The sequence below is a fragment of the Cydia fagiglandana genome, chromosome 2, assembly GCF_963556715.1.
Source record: "Cydia fagiglandana chromosome 2, ilCydFagi1.1, whole genome shotgun sequence".
Classification (NCBI taxonomy): domain Eukaryota; kingdom Metazoa; phylum Arthropoda; class Insecta; order Lepidoptera; family Tortricidae; genus Cydia; species Cydia fagiglandana.
Window position 1 is genome coordinate 9,653,282 of NC_085933.1, and position 21,306 is coordinate 9,674,587.

General features: G+C 35.7%; 1 protein-coding gene across 1 annotated transcript in view; it reads right to left on the reverse strand.

The window, feature by feature from the left end:
* LOC134679610 (tachykinin-like peptides receptor 86C) overlaps positions 1-8,960 on the reverse strand; it is a 33,051-nt gene extending 24,091 nt beyond the window's left edge. The window contains exons 1-4 of the mRNA XM_063538560.1: positions 8,795-8,960; positions 3,377-3,519; positions 2,754-2,967; positions 108-242 (exon numbers count right to left, since the gene is read on the reverse strand). Of these exons, the coding sequence (XP_063394630.1) occupies positions 108-242; positions 2,754-2,967; positions 3,377-3,519; positions 8,795-8,934 (632 nt within the window). The 5' untranslated portion in view covers positions 8,935-8,960. The remainder of the gene's footprint in view (positions 1-107; positions 243-2,753; positions 2,968-3,376; positions 3,520-8,794) is intronic.
* Between the last annotated feature and the right edge of the window lie 12,346 nt (positions 8,961-21,306).

Below are 21,306 nucleotides of genomic sequence, written 5' to 3' on the forward strand. Positions count from 1 at the left end.
GTTGGGCAGCAATGTCAGCGCGCTTGCCCACGGTACAGTAATCAGAGTGCACATGTGTTACTACTGCAGCGTTGCGTACAGAAGCTACTGGTATATCAGAAACTTACTTCTTCTTGTAGGTGTCGGAGTAAAGCAGGCTCGGCAGCGCCAGTAGGGCGCTTGCACACCATACGGTCAGGAGGGCCGCGCGCGCCACGCTTCGGCTCAGTCGGTGCTGGAGGGGCTTCACTATAGCCACGTATCTGTTCAAAAAATATATAAAATATAAAAATAAAAAAACCGGTCAAGTGCGAGTCGGTAACGCGCACGAAGGGTTCCGTACCATAAAGCAAAAAGAAAACGGAAATAAATGCAAAAAGAAAACGGTCACCCATCCAAGTACTGACCACGCCCGACGTTGCTTAACTTTGGTCTAAAATCACGTTTGCTGTATGGGAGCCCCACTTAAATCTTTATTTTATTCTGTTTTTAGTATTTGTTGTTATAGCGGCAACAGAAATACATCATCTGTGAAAATTTCAACTGTCTAGCTATCACGGTTCGTGAGATACAGCCTGGTGACAGACAGACGGACAGACGGACGGACGGACGGACGGACAGCGAAGTCTTAGTAATAGGGTCCCGTTTTACCCTTTGGGTACGGAACCCTAAAAAAACTAGGCACATCTAACCTAACCTAAGCACTCAGTTTTATTTATAAGGTACCTAATCCTGTAATCTGAAAAATACGTCTTATTATAATAAGACGGCCGAGTTCGAACAGGAATCTTTAAAACCCGTCCCAATTCATTGAGGAGGTAGTATAATTATGTAATTTTGAAAGGCTAGTCGTTTTTAACCGAACTGTTAGAGCGGCCAGTAATCGCGTCTAATAACCTTAATCTATACAATGTAGATTAGGCCTCGAAGAACATAAAACATAAATCTTGATCCTAATCCATAGTAGTTAATCATAACTAGTGAGCACGATACATATAATCCACATAAACCACAACCCTGTATCTCTCGTATAGTCGCCACGAGAAATATAAGTATTTTTACTTTCGAAACATATTTTAAGCAAAAGGATGATAAAGGATGAGAAGACAGTCACCACTAGAAAAGCAATATCCACTAGGAAATTGCTTTCTATTGAATGGTAACTAAATTGAATTTCCTGGATACTTTTCTGTGACAAGAATTCATCAACTTTCTTTTATAGCAACTTTAACTCTTTCAAGAAAGCTATATGTTATTATAATAACAAATCAAAGGCAAACATTCTGTTAAGGTGGTCAATATTATCAAAAAGTAGATCATTATATCCCAAAAACCTAAATAATGTATACTTACCTATCGAATATACATGTAATTAATTACTTAACTGACACTTAAGAAGTTTTATGCCAAATATAATTTGCCAAGTTTATAACCGGAAATTTAATAAAGTTGATATTTTATCACAGAATTAGAACACTAGTACCTGTCTGATTGAAGATGATACTATCTAGCGACCTACAAAAGACCCAAAAATCTAAGTAAATATTTTGGTAGATGATAGTGCAGGTACTTATATTGACGCCTGAACATATATTTTCAGCTGTGAATTAGGTTGGGACAATAGACACTGTCGCAACCCAATAGTTGCAGCCTTATTTATTAGGACCTTAATTATAAGCAATATAGGCGGCAAACGGGCTGTCAACTATAATTGGAATTACGCTGTCAAATTACCTACTAGGACCTTTACATTACCAGATATATAATTCAACTCAGAAAATTAATATATTACTTTAGCATTATTTTTTAACCCCGGCCCGGGCTTACCCTATCGTTGAGGCTGAAATTAAAAGTCTTCATGATACGTTGTTCAAAGATTTTCATATAAAATAATGAAAAACTTTCACCTTTTGTCCTTTTGTACAATAGGAAAATTCAACAAAACTTTTTAGGTACTTTTAGTTAATAAGTTTAATTCTTTTTTCTTTGTCTAAGATATTATTTTGCTTATATTTAAGTTTAGTTTTTAATTAGTTTTATGTTTAGATTATGTAGTGTATTTTAATTGTATTATTGTTTATGAATAAATTTACTTGTTGTTTTCAAATTAGGTACCTACCTATATATTTCTTTCTGATATATTCTCAATTTTATCCTGCCCTTTTCTTGTAATATTTGCAAGTGCCATCCATCCATTTCCTAACAAAACTTTTAATTGGAGCTCGAAAAGTAGGCAAGTGTTTATTTTCCTTGTGCTATTATTTTAAAGTTTATAAGATAATTAAGATATGTATGATTATATTTTGAATTGGTGCTTCATACGATATAATGTACTTACTCGTGTTTTTTTTATAAAATTTCTAGATGCCGCGATGTAGCGTCTTCAAATTTATATTTGTGTGACACCTTCAGAGCAATTGAAGTCATAAATATTGAGCTAACTCTATTGGAACTCGACACCTCCTAATACAGTGACGCTGTGTGTTCAAAATAACACGTTACGTGTTTTGTGTATAAATGACGGCTGAAATATTCCGTGTCAGTCGCGAAAAACAAAAGGTATGAAAAAGAATATTTTTTCGTGACACATTTATGGAATAGTATTATTTACTTTATTCCTAACACTTACATATAAGAAATAGAATAAAACTTGGATAACAAAATCCAAAAACCGATAAAGAATTACGAAATCGCCTAATTTTAGCACAAGTCAACATATGTCCGGTAATTTCTTTGCGACAATGCTTTTTTTTAAATTGTCAATCGTTCGTTACCTGTCCACTGTTATTGCTACGAGCGTGAAGACGCCAGCCGAGACAGTGAGATTCGCCGTGAAGTTGCTGGCCGTACATGTGACAGCGCCGAACGGCCAGTGGGCGGTCACCAAGAACACGAAGTTCGGAGCGCCGTTCAGCGTGGCCATGAGGAGATCAGCAATGGCTAGGTTCACGAGGAAACAGTTCGTCACTGTTCTCATTCGTCGGTGAGCTGGGAGGAAAACAAAATACCTTAGTATATGGCTATTAAGCCATTCCAGTACTAACGTTTATCCGAACGTTAGTACTAGACAGGTACAGCTGCCCTGTCACATGGTAGGTACATATATACAATATTCATGTTACATTTAAGACCCGTTTAAAATGAAACGCGTGTTATTTAGTTAAAATTAGTTTTCTTAAATGTCTTGGTCAAATTTATTGCACCACAGAACCTTTAAAAACCGAATGCTATAAGTGCCCTCAAAGGGAAAACGGTGTTTCATTGTTTAATCTACGCATTTATTTTGAGTGCAAAACTTGATCTAAAGTAGTAATTATTCTTACTTATCAACTTTATTTTTATGGGGTCATGGGGGCTTAATTAGTAATTACTGTAGAGGAGAAAAATATCGACTTACCGAGTACAATCCATATGACTAGAGTATTTCCAAGAACGGCTAGCATAAGCATGATGGCGAACACCGTGAACCAGGCCAGCTGCCCCCACCAGGGCGGGCTGTAGGGCCTCTCGCCGAGCCCCATGCAGTTGCCGAGTGTTTCCCTGTTCAAAATAAATCACATTACTTATTGATTGAGATTAATGTGAGGGCTTGCCGCACACATTAAATATCTGCCTTTCCATTCGAGCGATTGGCGAATAGATGGAACAATGCGGCACGGCACGGCCTTCTGTTTAAGTATATTTTAAGTTTGTTTATGTTTTTCAATGTTCTAATGCTCAATGTCTTTAGAAAGCCCAGTACGGATATTTGCAAATTAATTTAAAATTTATGTAATTATTAAAGTATGGACGGAAGTCTTGATTATCTAACTACTCATAATTTATCATTATTAGAGAAAATGTACGAAATTATCATCATTAGAGAACCACAAAAAAAAATTTAACGCGATACTTTCTTAATATCGAACATGACTATTTAATTTAACAATGAACTTATAACTTACATAAGATTATAATTTTATTTAAAGACATCACCGGGACATTTCAAAAGACAATCTTACTACTGTCATTTGTCCGCCTTGTTCATCTCCGAACAATAAAAGGGTTTTATATTAAAGCTGTAAAAATTCTGAGGTCTTTTATAAACGCTGCGGCTGGCAGAGACAAACCGTTAAAAAAGGGTGGCATTTTTAGAGGTCTTTCATAAATTGAGTCACGTGTAGGTCTACAAAATGTAACATGGAATGTCAAGAAACACTTTGTTTAGCTTTGTTAAGAATTATGTTTCTGATCGACAAATGAGCTAGTTATGGTTAATTTTATGTATTTTGGTTCTTTATTGACCTATTAAGTACTAGGTAGTTAAAATTATGTTTATTTGACTAATTTTGAAAGGAAAATAATGTGTCAAAGATGATAATCAAAAACATATTTGTCAAAAAGTCTGCGTTATAAAAATATCAGTGGGTCTTTTTTAGGGTTCCGTACCCAAAGTGTAAAACGGGACCCTATTACTAAGACTTCGCTGTCCGTCCGTCCGTCCGTCCACCGGGCTGTATCTCACGAACCGTGATAGCTAGACAGTTGAAATTTTCACAGATGATGTATTTCTGTTGCCGCTATAACAACAAATACTAAAAACAGAATAAAATAAAGATTTAAGTGGGGCTCCCATACAGCAAACGTGATTTTTGACCAAAGTTAAGCAACGTCGGGAGTGGTCAGTACTTGGATGGGTGACCGTTTTTTTTTTGCTTTTTATTTTTTTTTTGCATTATGGTACGGAACCCTTCGTGCGCGAGTCCGACTCGCACTTGCCCGGTTTTTTTAGCTCTAGTTTATTTTATGGACCTACTTAAGTAACGTAGTTTTTCAATTCTTGTTCAGTGATGCAAAGTGCAATGAAGTATTTTATAATAAAGCGCGTCAAAAATTGATGATAAACTACAAAGCATTTGCTAACAAAAACAGCAATTTCCTATACAATCAACAATATATTGCCATTGTAAATTTTAACTGAACTAAAGAGGGCAATATTCAAATAAGTTACTCGGTTAGTCGCAAGGAGTGGTCCGCCCTTCGAGTGACCTCTAAGGGATTTCTTTGTGTAGCACTGGGAGTTCGAACAAGGCATCGTCTCATGAAAAGGGCAATAAAAGCACCACAAAATTTCTTAAACGCAATTTGTGGCTCACCTGTTTGATTAGGATAAAAGCCAATTCTCTTGGTGCAGGATATTTTTGCTCACATTACACAGTATGCTTTACATTTACTTGAGGCGTCTCAAGAGGAAATGTAATCTATTCAAAAAACAGACTGAATTTCCGTTAAAAGTTTCGAATCGAACGTATCTACTTACTGTCATAATAAAATGTAGGGAGGGAGATACATGTTCCAAAGTTACTTTATTAATTGTATCTTTATTTTTAGTTAGTCAAAAGTAGCTCAAAAGTAGGTTTGTTATCCGACTCAGACGGTGGTTATTGTTGGTGAAAGAGTCGCAATTTTTGAAGTGAAAACTTCTTTAGCGGCGCTGAGCACTTTTTGAGGTGGGGAAAAAATGATAAACTCGATTCAGCGTAACGCGTAACGTAACGCTGACGTCATGTGTCACGGACAATGTTATTCACTAAAGAATTTAGTCATAACGTATCATAAAACTGGACTTTTATATTAATCAATAAAGCTCAATGTTCTAATCTTGTACGGGCTGAAATACGAGGATCTCACAGTTACATTCTAACTTTATATCACTCAAATATAATTCAATAAAGCTACATCTTGATGAAATCGCTAATAAAAGTGAACTCTAGTACTGGTGCATAAAACTCAAAATATCATGACCAAATATATTTAGATGCCTGCAAGGTAACTTTACAATTTCTATTCGAATTTTAAACAATTAACGCTACAAATTTAAGCTCACTGGCCAGCAATTTCAAAACTAAAGTTTTTCAATAGAAAGGAGGATGGGTCAATTATACATAGTGCTGCAGACATTTTGGACTAGTCATTGAGTTTTCACTTCTGGCGGCACTCCCGGAGTGCAACCCGTTGTTTTTTTTATGCAAGTGCCATAGGCTAAGCTTATTTCTATTTTTAATGAGAATATTTTTTTACGATAAAAGTCGATTTTTTTATTGAAGATTTTTATAAAGGGGTGTTTAACTCCTTTATTGGACTTCGCAGTCTTCGCACCAATAATGAAACGTAAACCAAATTCTGGAAAATAAGGAATCGCAATTTATGTATTTCAATAAATACGTCGAAAATATGTGACGTCCCACGGGTAAAGGTACCTTATGGCAGTTGGCGCTTACGCTATTGTTAACGCCGCTCCAATATTACTGCGGCGCTATGGGACGTAAGCACCAGCCGCCATGTGGTACCTTTTTGCCGTGGCCATTATGGTACATATAAATGAGTGAACACACAAAATTTTTACAGATATTAGAGATACACCAAAAAATTAGGAGTACCTACCTAACTTCTAATCTCTTAACTTAAATGTGACTCGACTCGATCCTACGAGTTAAAGTTTTTCAAACGTATTGCTTGATTAAATTACAGCTAAGATATTTAACAGCGGAGTAATACGGGTAGGTATTCAACAATGGAATTAATGGAGAATAGAACTTGTAGACGGCTAGTTTTACTAATAGTAAAGGAAAATGAGCGCTACAATTCTTGCAAAGATCTTTTAAAATATAAGTAAAAGCACGTTCTGCCCTGCCCATTTCAATGTTGCTCTTAGGTACTTTTTTATTCTATTATTTCTATTCACTTTGTTGGCGACGTTGTAGTGATGAGACGTAGCTTTACATTTACATATTATGATAGAGATGTAGTGCATAATTGTTTTCGATCGCATTTTCTCGGAAACGTTCGTAAATTTGTCATGCTGTTTCAGTAAACCTCAGTATATTTTGTTCCGAGACTGTCTGAAATAGCAAGACACGCTCACACGTTTCCGTGAAAACACGATGGAAAATAATTATGCACTACATCTTTAGATCGTATCGTATCTCTTACTAAAAACCAATTTTTCCAACTTTATTAATTTATCTAAGGTGGAATAAGAGCTTTCTGTATGGTGACGAAGTCTATGCGCTGTGAATCAGAAGGTTTTTAGCTCAATTGAATTTTAGATTTCGCAGTGAAGCAAAAATAAATTGGCTACTACTACATCAGCATTCTTTCGTGACAAGAGTTGATTTGACAAGAGTTGAGTGAGATGTTTGTTCCTGAGTCATGGATGTTTTCTATGTATTTAAGTATGTATTTGTATATTATATATATCGCTGTCTGAGTACCCACAACACAAGCCTTCTTGAGCTTACTGTGGGACTTAGTCAATCTGTGTAAGAATGTCCTATAATATTTATTTATTTATATAAAAAAAAAAAAAAGAGTAGCAGGCGCATTCTGATTTTAATCACAGCGCGAATCAGAAGGTTTTTAGCTCAATTGAATTTTAGATTTCGCAGTGAAGCAAAAATAAATTGGCTACTACTACATCAGCATTCTTTCGTGACAAGAGTTGATTTGACAAGAGTTGAGTGAGATGTTTGTTCCTGAGTCATGGATGTTTTCTATGTATTTAAGTATGTATTTGTATATTATATATATCGCTGTCTGAGTACCCACAACACAAGCCTTCTTGAGCTTACTGTGGGACTTAGTCAATCTGTGTAAGAATGTCCTATAATATTTATTTATTTATATAAAAAAAAAAAAAAGAGTAGCAGGCGCATTCTGATTTTAATAACAGGTTAAAAATTTGATCTGGATGAGTTAAAGATCTGGGTGCGTAGCCAAAGTGCAATTGTTAACGCTCCATAGTGAACGAAACGCAACTGTCACTGTCGCACTAGTGGGTAAGAGTTCATCTTTGGAAGAGTTATTATACAGGGTGTTACTGACCATCGGGCTTTAAATCCAGGGCTCGATTCTACTCGCTAAACTGAGCTACTTTAATTATGGCACCAACCCCGAAATCCCGAAAATTTTTTTTACGTTTTCATTGTCTGATCAGATGTCGACGTTTTCTATGGAAAAGTCAAAAAAATTTCCCCGATTTTAGGATTGGTCCCATAGTAAAAGTAGCTCAGTTTAGCAAGTAAAATCAATTACATATTTGTATACTGCAGACTTGTAATGAATACATATTTGTAATTATTGTGGTACATTTTTTTGTTTACAATTTAACAATTTTGTCGAATTGTACACTTGTAAAGTTTTGTGGGATAGGGCACTGGAATTAAAGCCCCATGGTCGGACGCATACTGTAGAGAGAGGTGACTACGATACGCTACGAAGCGTTAACGATTGGCACGTTGGCTACGCGCCCAGATTTTTGAGTGTCAAAAGTGACTCTTTTGGTTAACGAACTAATATAATTTAACGGCCTCCTAGCCTAGTCGGTAGTGACCCTGCCTACGAAGCAGGAGGTCCCGGATTCGAATCCTGGTAAGGGCATTTATTTGTGTGTTTATCACAAATATTTGTTCCTGAGTTATGGGTGTTTCTATGTATATAAGTATTTATATAGCATTATATATTATATATATCGTCGTCTAGTACCCACAACACAAGCCTTATTGAGCTTACCGTGGGACTAGATTGATCTGTGTAAAATTGTCCTATACTTAATATTTATTATTTATTTATTTTAATATTTAATATTATTTCAAATTTGACGTGTAATATGTAATTATATTATAAATAAATGAGTATGAGTATTCTTATGTAGTGCAGATTTCATTCTTAACCTGTTATTAAAAACCGCCTGTCAAATACGGATAATTCCAATAGGCAATAAGTAAGTAGGTATGCAAACTGCTGTAAATGATAATGATATGCAAGGTCGACTTACTTTAGTGTGACGTCCTCCTGCAGCTGGTTGGGCAGTAGGTCCAGGAGCTGCGTCACATTCAGCGCGTCCCACGCGCGGTTTTGCCGGAGCACTTGCTGCGTGCAGTTTATAAACGTTTGTATGTCTATGTCGGAGTCCATTTCAGCAGCGTTTCGCTACGTTTCACTATAACACTGTTACACTCCCAAAGCTTTACTTATGTGTGGGTTCGATATGGATGTCTATATCGAACGCCTGATGGGAAGCGGTCATCGTCAACAACGACAACATTCAACACAATGTCACTTTTCACTACAATGTTATTTTATACACTACGACTTTTGATGGTATTGGAATTAAACTTTTTATTATTATCATTTTGTCAGATTTCACTTTAACGTGGATATGCTAATAAAAATAAACGATTTGTGTAGCTTGGCGCAGCTGCCAGGTGCTTTTAGGGTAAAGTTTATTGAAAAGACAGCTGACTGACACCCACTCCAAGCTACGATTTATAATACTGATAACTCATGACTAGATATCGGGGGGTACGGCAGTGCCCCCGCCAAGTCGAGCGCGATCATATATACCAATAATGATATTCGTAAAGGCTTTCTTAAATGGCATTCGGTATAAATATGATGTTCCTGTCTGCCTGCATTTGTCACAAAAGAATTAAAGAAGTAACGTTACGCCCATTTCAAGTACCTACGTACCTAAGAACTATACAATGAAACTACGTCGCCGTCGCCCCTGACCATTTGTGAATAAAACTATGTGACCTTTATTTTAATAGGTATCAACGAGCTACGCTATTTGTAACCGAGACACTGTTGGTGAAATTTTGACGTCGTATTGTTCCACTTTTTAAATCGTAATTTATTATTCGCACGTATTTTATTATTTCTATTCAACTTTAATCGTGACAACAAGAGCCGTGTATTAAGTGTGCACATAACTAGCTAGCATTACAAGTTAAAATACTGTAAGTGCAGGAAACAACCATAGCAAATTTTTATACTTTTGCACTTAGCAATTTGCACTTTTCGCCTCCTATCTCCTATCTAATGCTTATTAATGCTTACTCAGCAACGTCGACTTTATCAGACATTAAAAATATTTTGAATGTCAAACTAAGCCATACAAATAGATTCACTAAATGTAACGCAATGAATAAATGTTTCGTTTTAGGTAAACCTTCTCAGGGCGCATATCGGTTGAACGGCTTTATTTATGTAGATGAAGACTAATACGAAACAATTTGCCTCAATTTCACTGCAATTGTAGTTTGAAGACCCCTATAAGCATTTATAGCTATTGTATAGAACGCCATTTATGCCCATCGCAGTCATATATTATCCGACTCCGAGTTGAACTGCTTTGCGTGCCTCGCGGCGTTTCGTTTGTATAAGACAACTTTTTTAATCCTAAGTCATAGGTACATAATACATACATACATCACTGGCTCAGTGACCCAAAGAGGGTCTTGACCTCTGACACAAGAGAGCGCCACTCTGCCTTATTCTGCGCCACTTCGCGCCAGTTGGGTAGTCCGAGGACGGACAGGTCTTTTTGGGCTTCGTCACTCCCGCGGTATCTGGGAGGTACATAATACACGTGTATTATATTTTCGTGCAGTGAAACTAGTGAAATTTACTCAAACAGAACTTAATGCATTAAGTCCACTAAATATTCATGAGTGTAATTGCTTTGCTACTTAAATTCTAGTCATTTACCAAAGTTTCGAAAAAAAAATAAAAAAAAATGAATTACTTAGCTGCGATATTTTCTTTGTAATAATCAAGTCTTAGAGCACACTCAAGAGCACTTTCAGTACCTTAAAAATGAGAAACAAAAGCATAACTCCGTAACTGCGCATTAGTGGCAATTTCTCCCGACTTGTTTTGTATTCTTCACGCGCGGTATCCTACGCTCTGCGGCTGAGCGAGCACCGACCAACTTCGCAGAACATCAGTAGTTCAGTAACTAACACACTAGTGTATCAGTAGAAAAGGCGGTAAATTTGAAAAATGATAGCAAACTCTAGTTATACAAAAATATTTTATTTTTATAAAAATGTAACAATTTATGCTAAATTTCTGCAAGACTTTTGAATAAATTAACGCTGAACTATGAAGAAAATTATAAGTTTTTACATTGTTACGATGGAAATTCTTGCATGAAAAACGATTCCAGATATTAAAGCGGTTCGTATCTTATACAATTCCGGTTCATAGAACCGCGTCAATGAGTTCCAGGTCGGGGAGGTAAAATGCTCCCGCGAGGAATAGTACATTATTGCAGAGGCCGGGAAAGGGCAATTCGTGGATGAGTTTCGATTTTGTCGGACGACGCGAAGCGGAGGCCGACAAAGAAGACGAATCCACGAATTGCTATTCCTGCCGAGGCATATATAGTGCTTTTCTCCAAACATGCGAGGAAATAAGCTAAAATAATTATTATTTAAGCATCAAGCATCACTAAAATCAAACCTTCACATCCAAAATGTCAAAAACAATTTCCCTCTTTAATAAATTTTTAAAAGTTAAAGGCACAAACTTATTCTGCCATTCAGTACCATTCAATATTCGTTCATTCAATATAATTGCGCAATATAGTTTGTCAAACCAACTTTTCAGTCAGTAAGAACCAGGAAAACTACACCCATCCTTTTCTTTTGGGTGCTAGTACTAGTGTAAGACAAAGATAGTATGATTCTCTTTGTCTATGTTTGAAATGAGAAAGTCCTTTGACAAACTATGTAAGCTTTATGAACACGGATGAGATTTAAAAAAAATATAAAAAAAATCTTTGATTTTTTAAGCAGTATTCGCACGATCATACACGTGAAATGATAGCTGATCGGGTCGTGTAGAAGCGGCTCGCGGCAATAATAATTGGCTGTTTGCGTTTTTTATTATTAAAAAGTAAAAAACACTACAGTAATAAGTTATTACTGTAGTGTTTTTTTACTTCCCGTCCGCTAGAACAGGACAGCGATAGTTTGATGTTTTTTAGTTAGAGTTTGACATTAACGAAGAACTTCCCGTACTATTTTTGCTACAGTAAGGTGAACATTTCCGAGCATATTGGAGAAAAATAATATAAAATAAATGATTGAAATGTTTCATAGTATTTCTATGCAAAATCTATCTCAGTATACTTCTTGAGTCCTATGCTATCCATCGTTTAAATATTCGCCCGTATTGAATTTACACACATTATTTTATCCCGGTACGTCTTTAAACCCCATATTCATGTTATTTATATAAAATTTTTCTTATGCATCAATGTACAATCAGCAGCAGAAGTTGCTAAGCGGTTGAGGTCTTCAAAATCTTTATTGTTAAGAGAATAAGAGCGTGTCAAGGTAATTTTGAACACCTCGCCCGCTTAGCAACTGCTGCTGCTGACTGTATGAAAGTACAAACCGCGGATGTCAAGTGGTATTCAAACCAGTCAACGGTTGTACCTACGGCGATAAAGGCATAGGTAACCGAGAGATGGTTCGACAAGTTTAGTGACAAAGATCTTAAAACTTAATATACTAACTATTTCGCCCAGCGTATTAGCATCGCTGTACAGCGGGGAAATACGGCCAGCCTTCTGGGCACCTTGCCCGTTGACGGCGATCTGGGGCAAATTTTTTACCTATAGTTTTTGTAAGTTTTATTATGTTTGTTAATTTATTTCTTTGTTTCTATCAATAAAAAACTTAATTAATTAATTAAAATTAATTAATGTATTCCCTTGACTTTAGCGTCTGAAAGTTTACAATGTGACGTGTGTATTAGAGGAAATGAGAATGCTTCTTAATTAATGAATTGCGCACAGGTGCTGTTTATGGTAACACATTTAACAATATTAATTACTTACATTAAACTAATCTTGAAGTATTCTCTCATATTTTACTCGTTGGTATGTTACCTACGTTGTATAATAAAATTGTTTAAGAATTTTGCAGGGTTATTTATCATGCATGTAAGACTGTAGGGACCAAAGTTCCCAACTCTGACGATAGCTGAGAAAGTTCTTAAATTAAATATATATTGTAAATCAAGAGCAATATTGTTTTTTTAGTCAAAGTCAACTTTTGTAGTTAAATATATAAACTGAAAAAGTATTGTAGTGCTTGCATGTGCTGATATGGCTTAGGTATAGTTAGGTATGATTTTACGGTTATATCAATGTGTAGAAATAGGCATTTTTATTACTGACTGGTGTACCTAACTAAATATGTGACGTCACACGGGCAAAGGTACCTTATGGCGGTTGGCGCTTACGCTATTATTAACGCCACTCCAATATTATTGCAGCGCTAGATGACGTAAGCGCCAGCCGACATAAGGTACCTTTTGCTGTGGAACGTCACATATATATATCAGTCATAACACTCTCTTGAAGAGCGTCCAGGCCGCGTACCCAAGACGCCAATCGCTAACGCTCCGTAGCGATCGAAACGCAACTGTCACTGTCGCACTAATATGGAAGAGAGATAGAGAGACATAAAGTTTTTCGTTGTCGAAGCGATAGCGATTGTAACCTTGGCTAGGCCGGCTGATCTAGGAATCGATTGATAAACTATCAATCTACATACACATGTACATATTTGTGTTACATTAATTGACGTCCAGCTGAGTACCTACTTGTATCAATACACATAAGACTTTGTTTTTTTTTTGACTGTCAGTATCTATTTTGTCACTAGCCGCAGCTTCTTCCTCGCGCTATCCCGGCATTTTGCCACGGTTCATGCTGGGAGCCTGGAGTCCGCTTGACAACTTATCCCAAGAATTGACGTAGGCACTAATTTTTACGAAAGTAGTCGCTTTCGTAAAAATTAGTGCCTATGCAGTCGCCATCTGACTTTCCAACCCAGAGGGGAAATTAGGCATTATTGGGATTAGTAAGGTTTCCTCACGATGTTTTCCTTCACCGAAAAGCGACTGGTAAATATCGAATGACATTTAGTACATATCATATACATACATATATGTTTCGTATATTTTCATTTCCGAAAAACTCATTGGTACGAGCCGGGGTTTGAACCCGCGACCTCCGGATTGCAAGTCGCACGCTCTTACCGCTAGGCCACCAGCGCTTAAAACAACATATTAGGTAAATTAGTTCTCGGTTTCATTTTTGCGGGTTTAAGTAAATCTGCGGCGGGAAATTGGAGTCCAACTATAATCACTCCCCCGGGGAATCCTCTCGTCCTGGCCATATTTTTTACTATGTTCTGTATTATGTAGGAAGTACCTAGCTTTACTTACTCTAACACCGATATAGAACATAAATACATAATAAGAAAACTGAAACTGAATGAGTCTTCTTTAGCTCTAAAAAAGTAATGAATTAAATGCATTTGTAAGTAACGGTCGAAGCGCTATGTCGTCGTAGTCGATTACGTGGGTATTGGGTACGCAGCAAAATCCTTCGTAGAGATAAAACAAGGCACAAACATGGTGATTAGCGCTGAATGAGTAAATACGATTTCTCGCGGCCCGATTCGAAATTTAAGATACGTCAATTAATAGATCTAGAAACGATATAGATTCGATATGTCAGTGTCAAATGTGACGTTTCTTCAAACAAAAACGTCACTTTTGACACTGACACATCTAATCCGTATCGTTTCTAGATCTAATAATTGACGTATCTTAAAGTTCGAATCGGCTAGTCGGTTAAACAATGTTCTTCTGCAAAAAATATCAATACCTACATTTAAAAAGTCGATTCGCACAACTGTCCATCAGTCCACGGAATTCGATAATAAACTTTTGTCATATTAATGAATATTATAATATTTATGTGACACAGACCGTGTCACGCAAGCCATTAGTTAATTAGCACCTTTGATTGTCGCTTAAGAACGATTTGTCGCCGTAGTGTCCATCTATGCATGCTATCGGTGATTGGATAGAGGAAACTTTGTTTTATCTCCTTAAATAAAAATATCATGACTTTTTTACATAGCCTTTACGATTTTAGTGAACGGGCTTATTTATATTACCTACTAAAGCAATTGCCTATTTTAAAGCCGCCAGTACGTCGATTAGTGGTTGTGTGAGCTTTAGAGTCTAGACTAAAGTTTAGACTTCGCGAGTCTTTCTTCACGTAGGTAGCTTAAAACTGTACGTATGGTTCCAACATTTTGAATATTTCCAAAAACAAAATTGACAAAAATACTTTCACATTATTAAATACACAAAAAAAACATTTTACACGATATCCATTTCATTATTAATCGAATTTGCTCACAAAATTTCACGAGAATCGGTTCAGTTCAGACTATGCAGTCTATACCAAATACAACCCTTTTCCGATTTTTCTTGCTCACAAATTAACCCTGAATATACTCCTTGACTGCTGTTACCTATACTGCCGCGAGTGCCGCGCTTAGCATAAGAGCAGTAACGCGTTAAAAATGACGTATCAAAACAACATTCAACTTTATCGTGTCGCACGGACAAACGCTTGTCTCTTTTAAATGATATTCAAAAGGTAATACCTATTTTGTTGTAAAGTTATGAAATAAAATATCCCAAAACGAGTGATTAGTTATATACAATCAACTATTTTGGAATTCACGGGCCTACAAATCCCGGTCTTTTGATAGGCTTGCGTGGGGATATAGATCCAACACGTAGAGGCCCCTTGGAGAGCTTTAATGTCATGTAGAACGCCTGCTGGAACCCGTTCACAGGCGCTACAATAAACACCCATGAACCGGTCGCAGCAGGCATTGGGACTATTGCAGAAAAAGTGAATAGTATACCGGTCTATGGATTGAAGTTTGGATGGACAATGAGACTGGGCTATCAATCAACTATATTATTAATTAGATTGTAACGTCGATTATTTACAAACATAATGACACTGAATAGTTTAAAGCCAAACCTTTGCAAAAATATCCTTGTCTTTAATTACTAATTATCATACAATTAATCACTTTTCACAAGATGTATAGGTACGAGTATTATACCTCAAAGTTTAAACTCATGATAACTTTCGACAAACAGTAACAAAAATTAGCTTATTTTTATTTAAGGTTTATTTCACAAATGTACATTGTTACACTTGTTTTTTTTTTTAATTTGTTAAACGTAAAAAAACAATGTTTATAATGTAAAAGCGCCAAAACGGGGCGGATTTTCTTACACGTGATGGTCTGACCGCGCGCGGCTCTTGACTGACGCGGCCGCTGTCTCTGCGGGAGCTTCTCCTAAGCGTTTTTATTAAAAATCAGTCAACTGCTCCGAACAGATGCTTAGAGATTTTCTCATTTGCCGTTAAGGTCACTACTGAGAAGTGAAAATTCCTCTACAATAAACGAATGTCTTCGTTGTTTAAAAATAAGGGCAAGGTGATATCGCGGAACTAAAAATGGTACAGCCTTTCGAAAAAAGGCGTAAAAATAATTACTAGGGAATATTTTCCGCAACAAATTTAGGTATTAAGTACGTACAGTTAAAGCCTTATTAATTTTGTTCGGATTTTTTAAATTGGTGTTTGCGCAAACCCTCCTAATTTATTGTCTAAATATTTTATTATTACAGAGTTAATCCTTGAGCAGGAAAAGTGATGAACCGCACTTTTTTTATGTATGATCGTAAGAAAGATTTTCACAATTATTACATTTTCACAATATTCCTGTTTGCAGTACTTAACGATAATTAAAAGGAAAGACTGCAATGAAATTAGGCTTTTTGGTTGTTTACAACCATAAAAAAATGGTTTAGAGTCTGTCTGATATAACTTTGCACTGACTTCAATTGACAGAACAAAGTGGATGTTATTATTTATAACTTCATATTCATAATAAATACTTTTTCTTCTTTACGTCTATGGTGAAATTTTTACACTTTTCTTTAGAGTTAGCTTGGTCTGACGTGAAGTTTCATGGATGGTTAAAAATGTTCGTGTACCTATATTATACAGATGTATCAATCACCATGACCGCCAAATAGCTAATGTTTCCTTCCTATTCTTGAATTATCCACGTGATAAAATATGTGTCACATTTTAACACCACCCGATTGAAAGAAACAGAAAAAGATGCCTCGTACATTGTTTTATTTACTAGAAAGGAACATCAAGCCAAATACTTCCTACGCATAAGGATAAAAATAGTATACTCGTATATATAGGTATTCGTCAATTCTTTGAAATATGATAAACCCATTCTAGATTGATCACTACTATTTCTCGATTAGAAAGGCCTAAATAATAAATCAAACCAGCTCTAAGCTTTGCTCCTAAATCTAAGCTTATTTTCAGCAAATAAGGCTACCACCAGTTCTGAGTTTTTACAACGGAGCTTTTTACTTAGTTTATTTCAGTTTTAGATCAAATAAGATGAAGCTTACCTCCTACTTACAGGCTACATTTCACTTTGAGTAGTATTAAAAAGAAAGATTGTAACTAGTACTTAGGGTATTTGTATTTTTTCAACTCTTTTAAGGAGGGATATTCGAGGCATCGGAACCACATACTAACCTTACGCAATATGTTCGTCTGTCTGACAGCGGGCTCTGTCTCGAGTTTGTTTTTCTATTGCCGCTAAACAAATAGTGAAATAGGTACCTAATAAAAATTAACTTAAATTTAGGAGTCACCCATACAACACACATGGGTGTGTTATTTTTGTTTGTATCTTTATATATATTGGATAAACATACGAATTTTAAATTCGGTGTAATAAACCTACTTAGCGAAAAAAGTGAGCCGAACTTAATCAACAAAAAAAACAACATAAAAAAATGATGACACTGAACCCACGGGACGCGAGTCGGACTTGCACCTGGCCGGCCTTTTCTTTACTTTCAACGTTTTAAGCCATAATATTCATAATGTTTTAAATGTTCTTAGATGGAATGGAAAGGTACGGAGCTTGGTTTGAGGTCGTTGTGCACGCTCAATCGTCACATTATATACCTACGCGGAGCGGATGTGTCGTATTTGGTAACAATTTTGTAATTGAATAACACGACGTCGTAAATCTATATACATGTGGCGATCATCTTTTCGTGCTAACCGATTTAAAGATTATAAAACTAATAAATATCTCCGTACCTCCATTTACGCTAATTGTGATAACCGCATTATAGTGTGATGATAACCGCGTTAATTGATTGACTAATTATCAAGCCACTGACTATTTATGCCATGGTTGGTTGGTACGGGTAATAAGATTTTAGATAAAATAACTGAGCCAGCTGGATTAGGCCGTGCTCAAAATTGATAACACAGACAATTTTGAGCACAGGATATTTGACATATTTTTTCACCGTAGAAGTTGGAATGAAAAAGCCAGATTCTGAAAAAAGCCATTCTTTTGGTAGTATGTAACTACATTAAATTCGCCCAGTAAATTGGCCATACTTATTCGGGTACTAATGACCATCAAAGTTACCCTGATAGTATTTTCTTAAATTAATAATAATAATGCAGAGTGGCAGTTACAGGACTAGATATATACCTTATGTCATTGTATGTGCAAAGTTTCATTACAATCCAACACGTAGTTTTAAAATGACAACGAAACTCTGTTTGTATGGGAAGAGAAATTATGACGAGTTTGCTGGACACTCTTAATTCCAAGCAAAACTAAATAAATTTCAAGCAAATTTACTTACAGTACCAACCCAACATCCAGTAGGTACCCAAAGAAGGGAGTTAGGTACCTACGTCATGTAGTACTTCATTAATTTAGGTCAGTTACCCGATCCCGGTCATTACTACCATTTTGATGCGTAACATATATATAATAGCTACCATAAATTCGATTATTCGGTCCAGTCCAGCCGGTTATGTTTCCTAATAAATACCCTAATATAGAACAAAGCAGTAACAATCCATTTTCACGACTTATGCTGGCCGTTACCCACTCATTAGGCCTAAATGTATTAAGTTCTCCCGATTTCTGATAATAAGTTATTTTCTTTGCCCCGTAAATCTAGAACAGGTCTAGGTATACACGGTAGCTGAAAAGTAAACGTAACCTATAATATTTACAGTGGTACGAGTCGGTAATATTAATATTAGGTACAAGCTACAAGTTTACAGGAGTAATATGCAAACACTCACCTGACCAATGGCGAAGGGTTGAATTGGTCAGTGTTGTCGCATTAAAGTGACATTCCATTTCCAACTGCAGCTGCAATACTGTTCATTTTACTATGGAAACGCGTCGCTGTCACTGTCAATTTCCATAGTAAAATGAACAGTATTGCAGCTGCAGTTGGAAATGGAATGTCACTCTTATAAGGCACAAAAGCACTTTGAAACAAAGTTTCAAATCATGTGGGAAATATATTCCCTTAGACTTGTAGCTTTACAAAACGTGTATACAAGGACTAGTTAAGTCTCCTAATAGTCTGTTCGAGGTACGGAAAAAGGTGAAAAATATAGATAATACTCCTAAAAATACGTGTGATACCTCATTAGATTCGTAATGATGTCTAGAAAAATGTACTCAAAGCGTGTATTAGAACACAAAAAATTACAAAAGTTATTAACAAAAAAAGGGAGAAAAAAATAGATTTGTCTTATTTCCCAAATATCTCAAAAAGTCAAAATGATCACGTTATAAAAGTTTTGATAAAGTTAATAGTTTGCTTAAAATAAGTTTTAGAATAACAGAAAATTGACGTAGAACGAAAAATCAAGGTAAAATTGTAAAATATAAAACAATATTATAACCAAACTATTAATTTTTTCAGAACTTTTATAACGTGATCTTATTAAGCATGTATATGAGAAGGGCTCTAGAAAGCGACAAAATTTTACAATAGTTATTTGTACATTTTTTTTCGTTTTCAATGAAGAAGGAATTTCGAGAAAATTTTGTTCATTAACAATTGCCTAACTTGTTAAAAGAATAACTTTAAGATAAATTTCTACAAGTATTACATTTTTTGACATATTTTAAAAGCACCATATAAAAAAAAAATCATTGAATATTTAATACCTTTTAAATTATATTTAATGTTACGTAATCGCTTTTTCACGCCGCGCGCGTTTCCCGAAAATGAGGCGCAGAGGGCTGTGTTCAGCGTTGAAAAAGAAGTATAAATAATCGAGATACAGTTCTGCAAGTATGGAATGTTTGATTGAAAATATCCTCCTCTTTTAAAATGTTAATTTTGGTTTCTTAAATATGAATACTTTTTGAGATATTTGGGAAATAAGACAAATCTACTTTTTTCTCCCTTTTTTTGTTAATAACTTTTGTAATTTTTTGTGTGCTAATACACGCTTCGAATACATTTTTCTAGACATCATTACAAATCTAATGAGGTACCACACGTATTTTTAGGAGTATTATCTATATTTTTCACCGTTTTCCGTACCTCGAACAGACTATAAGTATTAAGTAAGATAATTAGGATAGCTTTATTCAGTTTGTTATCCAGTCTATCTATGAATTGATTAGCGGCGCACCGATCTTAATAGGGCGGATAAATACCGAGAATGACAGGTACTTGATTAAAAACTGATAAGTAATTTATTAAAAACTACCCACACAATTTGTATCATGCGATTGAAGATAATGGCAGAAAGGCCATCGGGAAGGCGATAGTATAAACAAAAAAGGAAGCTTTGGTAGCTCAGTTGATAAGATCATTTAGGATCGGTGTTCCGAATGGTCGCAAATTCCATTCTTGCCGAAGCGGGGAATTATTGCTTTCAAAATTCGCGGTGTGCCTCAACTGCAAACATTACTTAAGTAGTAAGTAGGTATACAGTGTGGAAAAAATTAATGGGCCCTGGAGGGAAAGTACCTCAAACTTAAAGAGGATTTATTTATTCTTTTAAAGAAACAAAACTACATTACCTACATATTTTTTAACTCGCTTCCTTCGTCCGGGAATCGAATCGACTTAAAGTTCAAAAAATGAAATAAATAAGTTTCTTTTTAATTATTAGTCGGTTCGATTCCCAGGTGAACAAGCAAATTAAAAAAACCTGTGAATGCAGTTTTGTTTATTTAAAAAAATAAAGAAGTTTCCTTTAAGTAAAATGTGCAAACTAAAGGCAGTTTAGGGCCCTTACATTTTTCCACACTGTAGGTTTAGGTTGGAAACAGTGAATTAGTATTCCGCATTCGTAAACGACACGACAAACGACAACACGAAACAACAATTCAGAATAATTACTAGCGTTTCTCGTTTTAACTAATTCGACATCTAAATTAAATTAATTATCCTATTTCCTTTCCGCAATCTTACTTTCTAATATCTTTACTTTCCCCGAAAGAAAAGACCTCGCCTATCTAATTTGTTTCACGAATTTATTTGAGTTCAAATATTTGATGATAATTTTAACATTGCCAATAATGGCTCTACTGTAATGAAATTTACATAAGTATAGGCGTTTTATTTTAATCACTGGGTAAACTGACCATCTTAACTTATATCTTATATCAGGTACTAATTATTGACAGTCGTGGTGGTTTCCTCTTTATTTCGCGTTTTCCCGTGAGACCCCCGCGTTTTAGAGTCCCTGGGTCAACATGGGCAACTAACCTT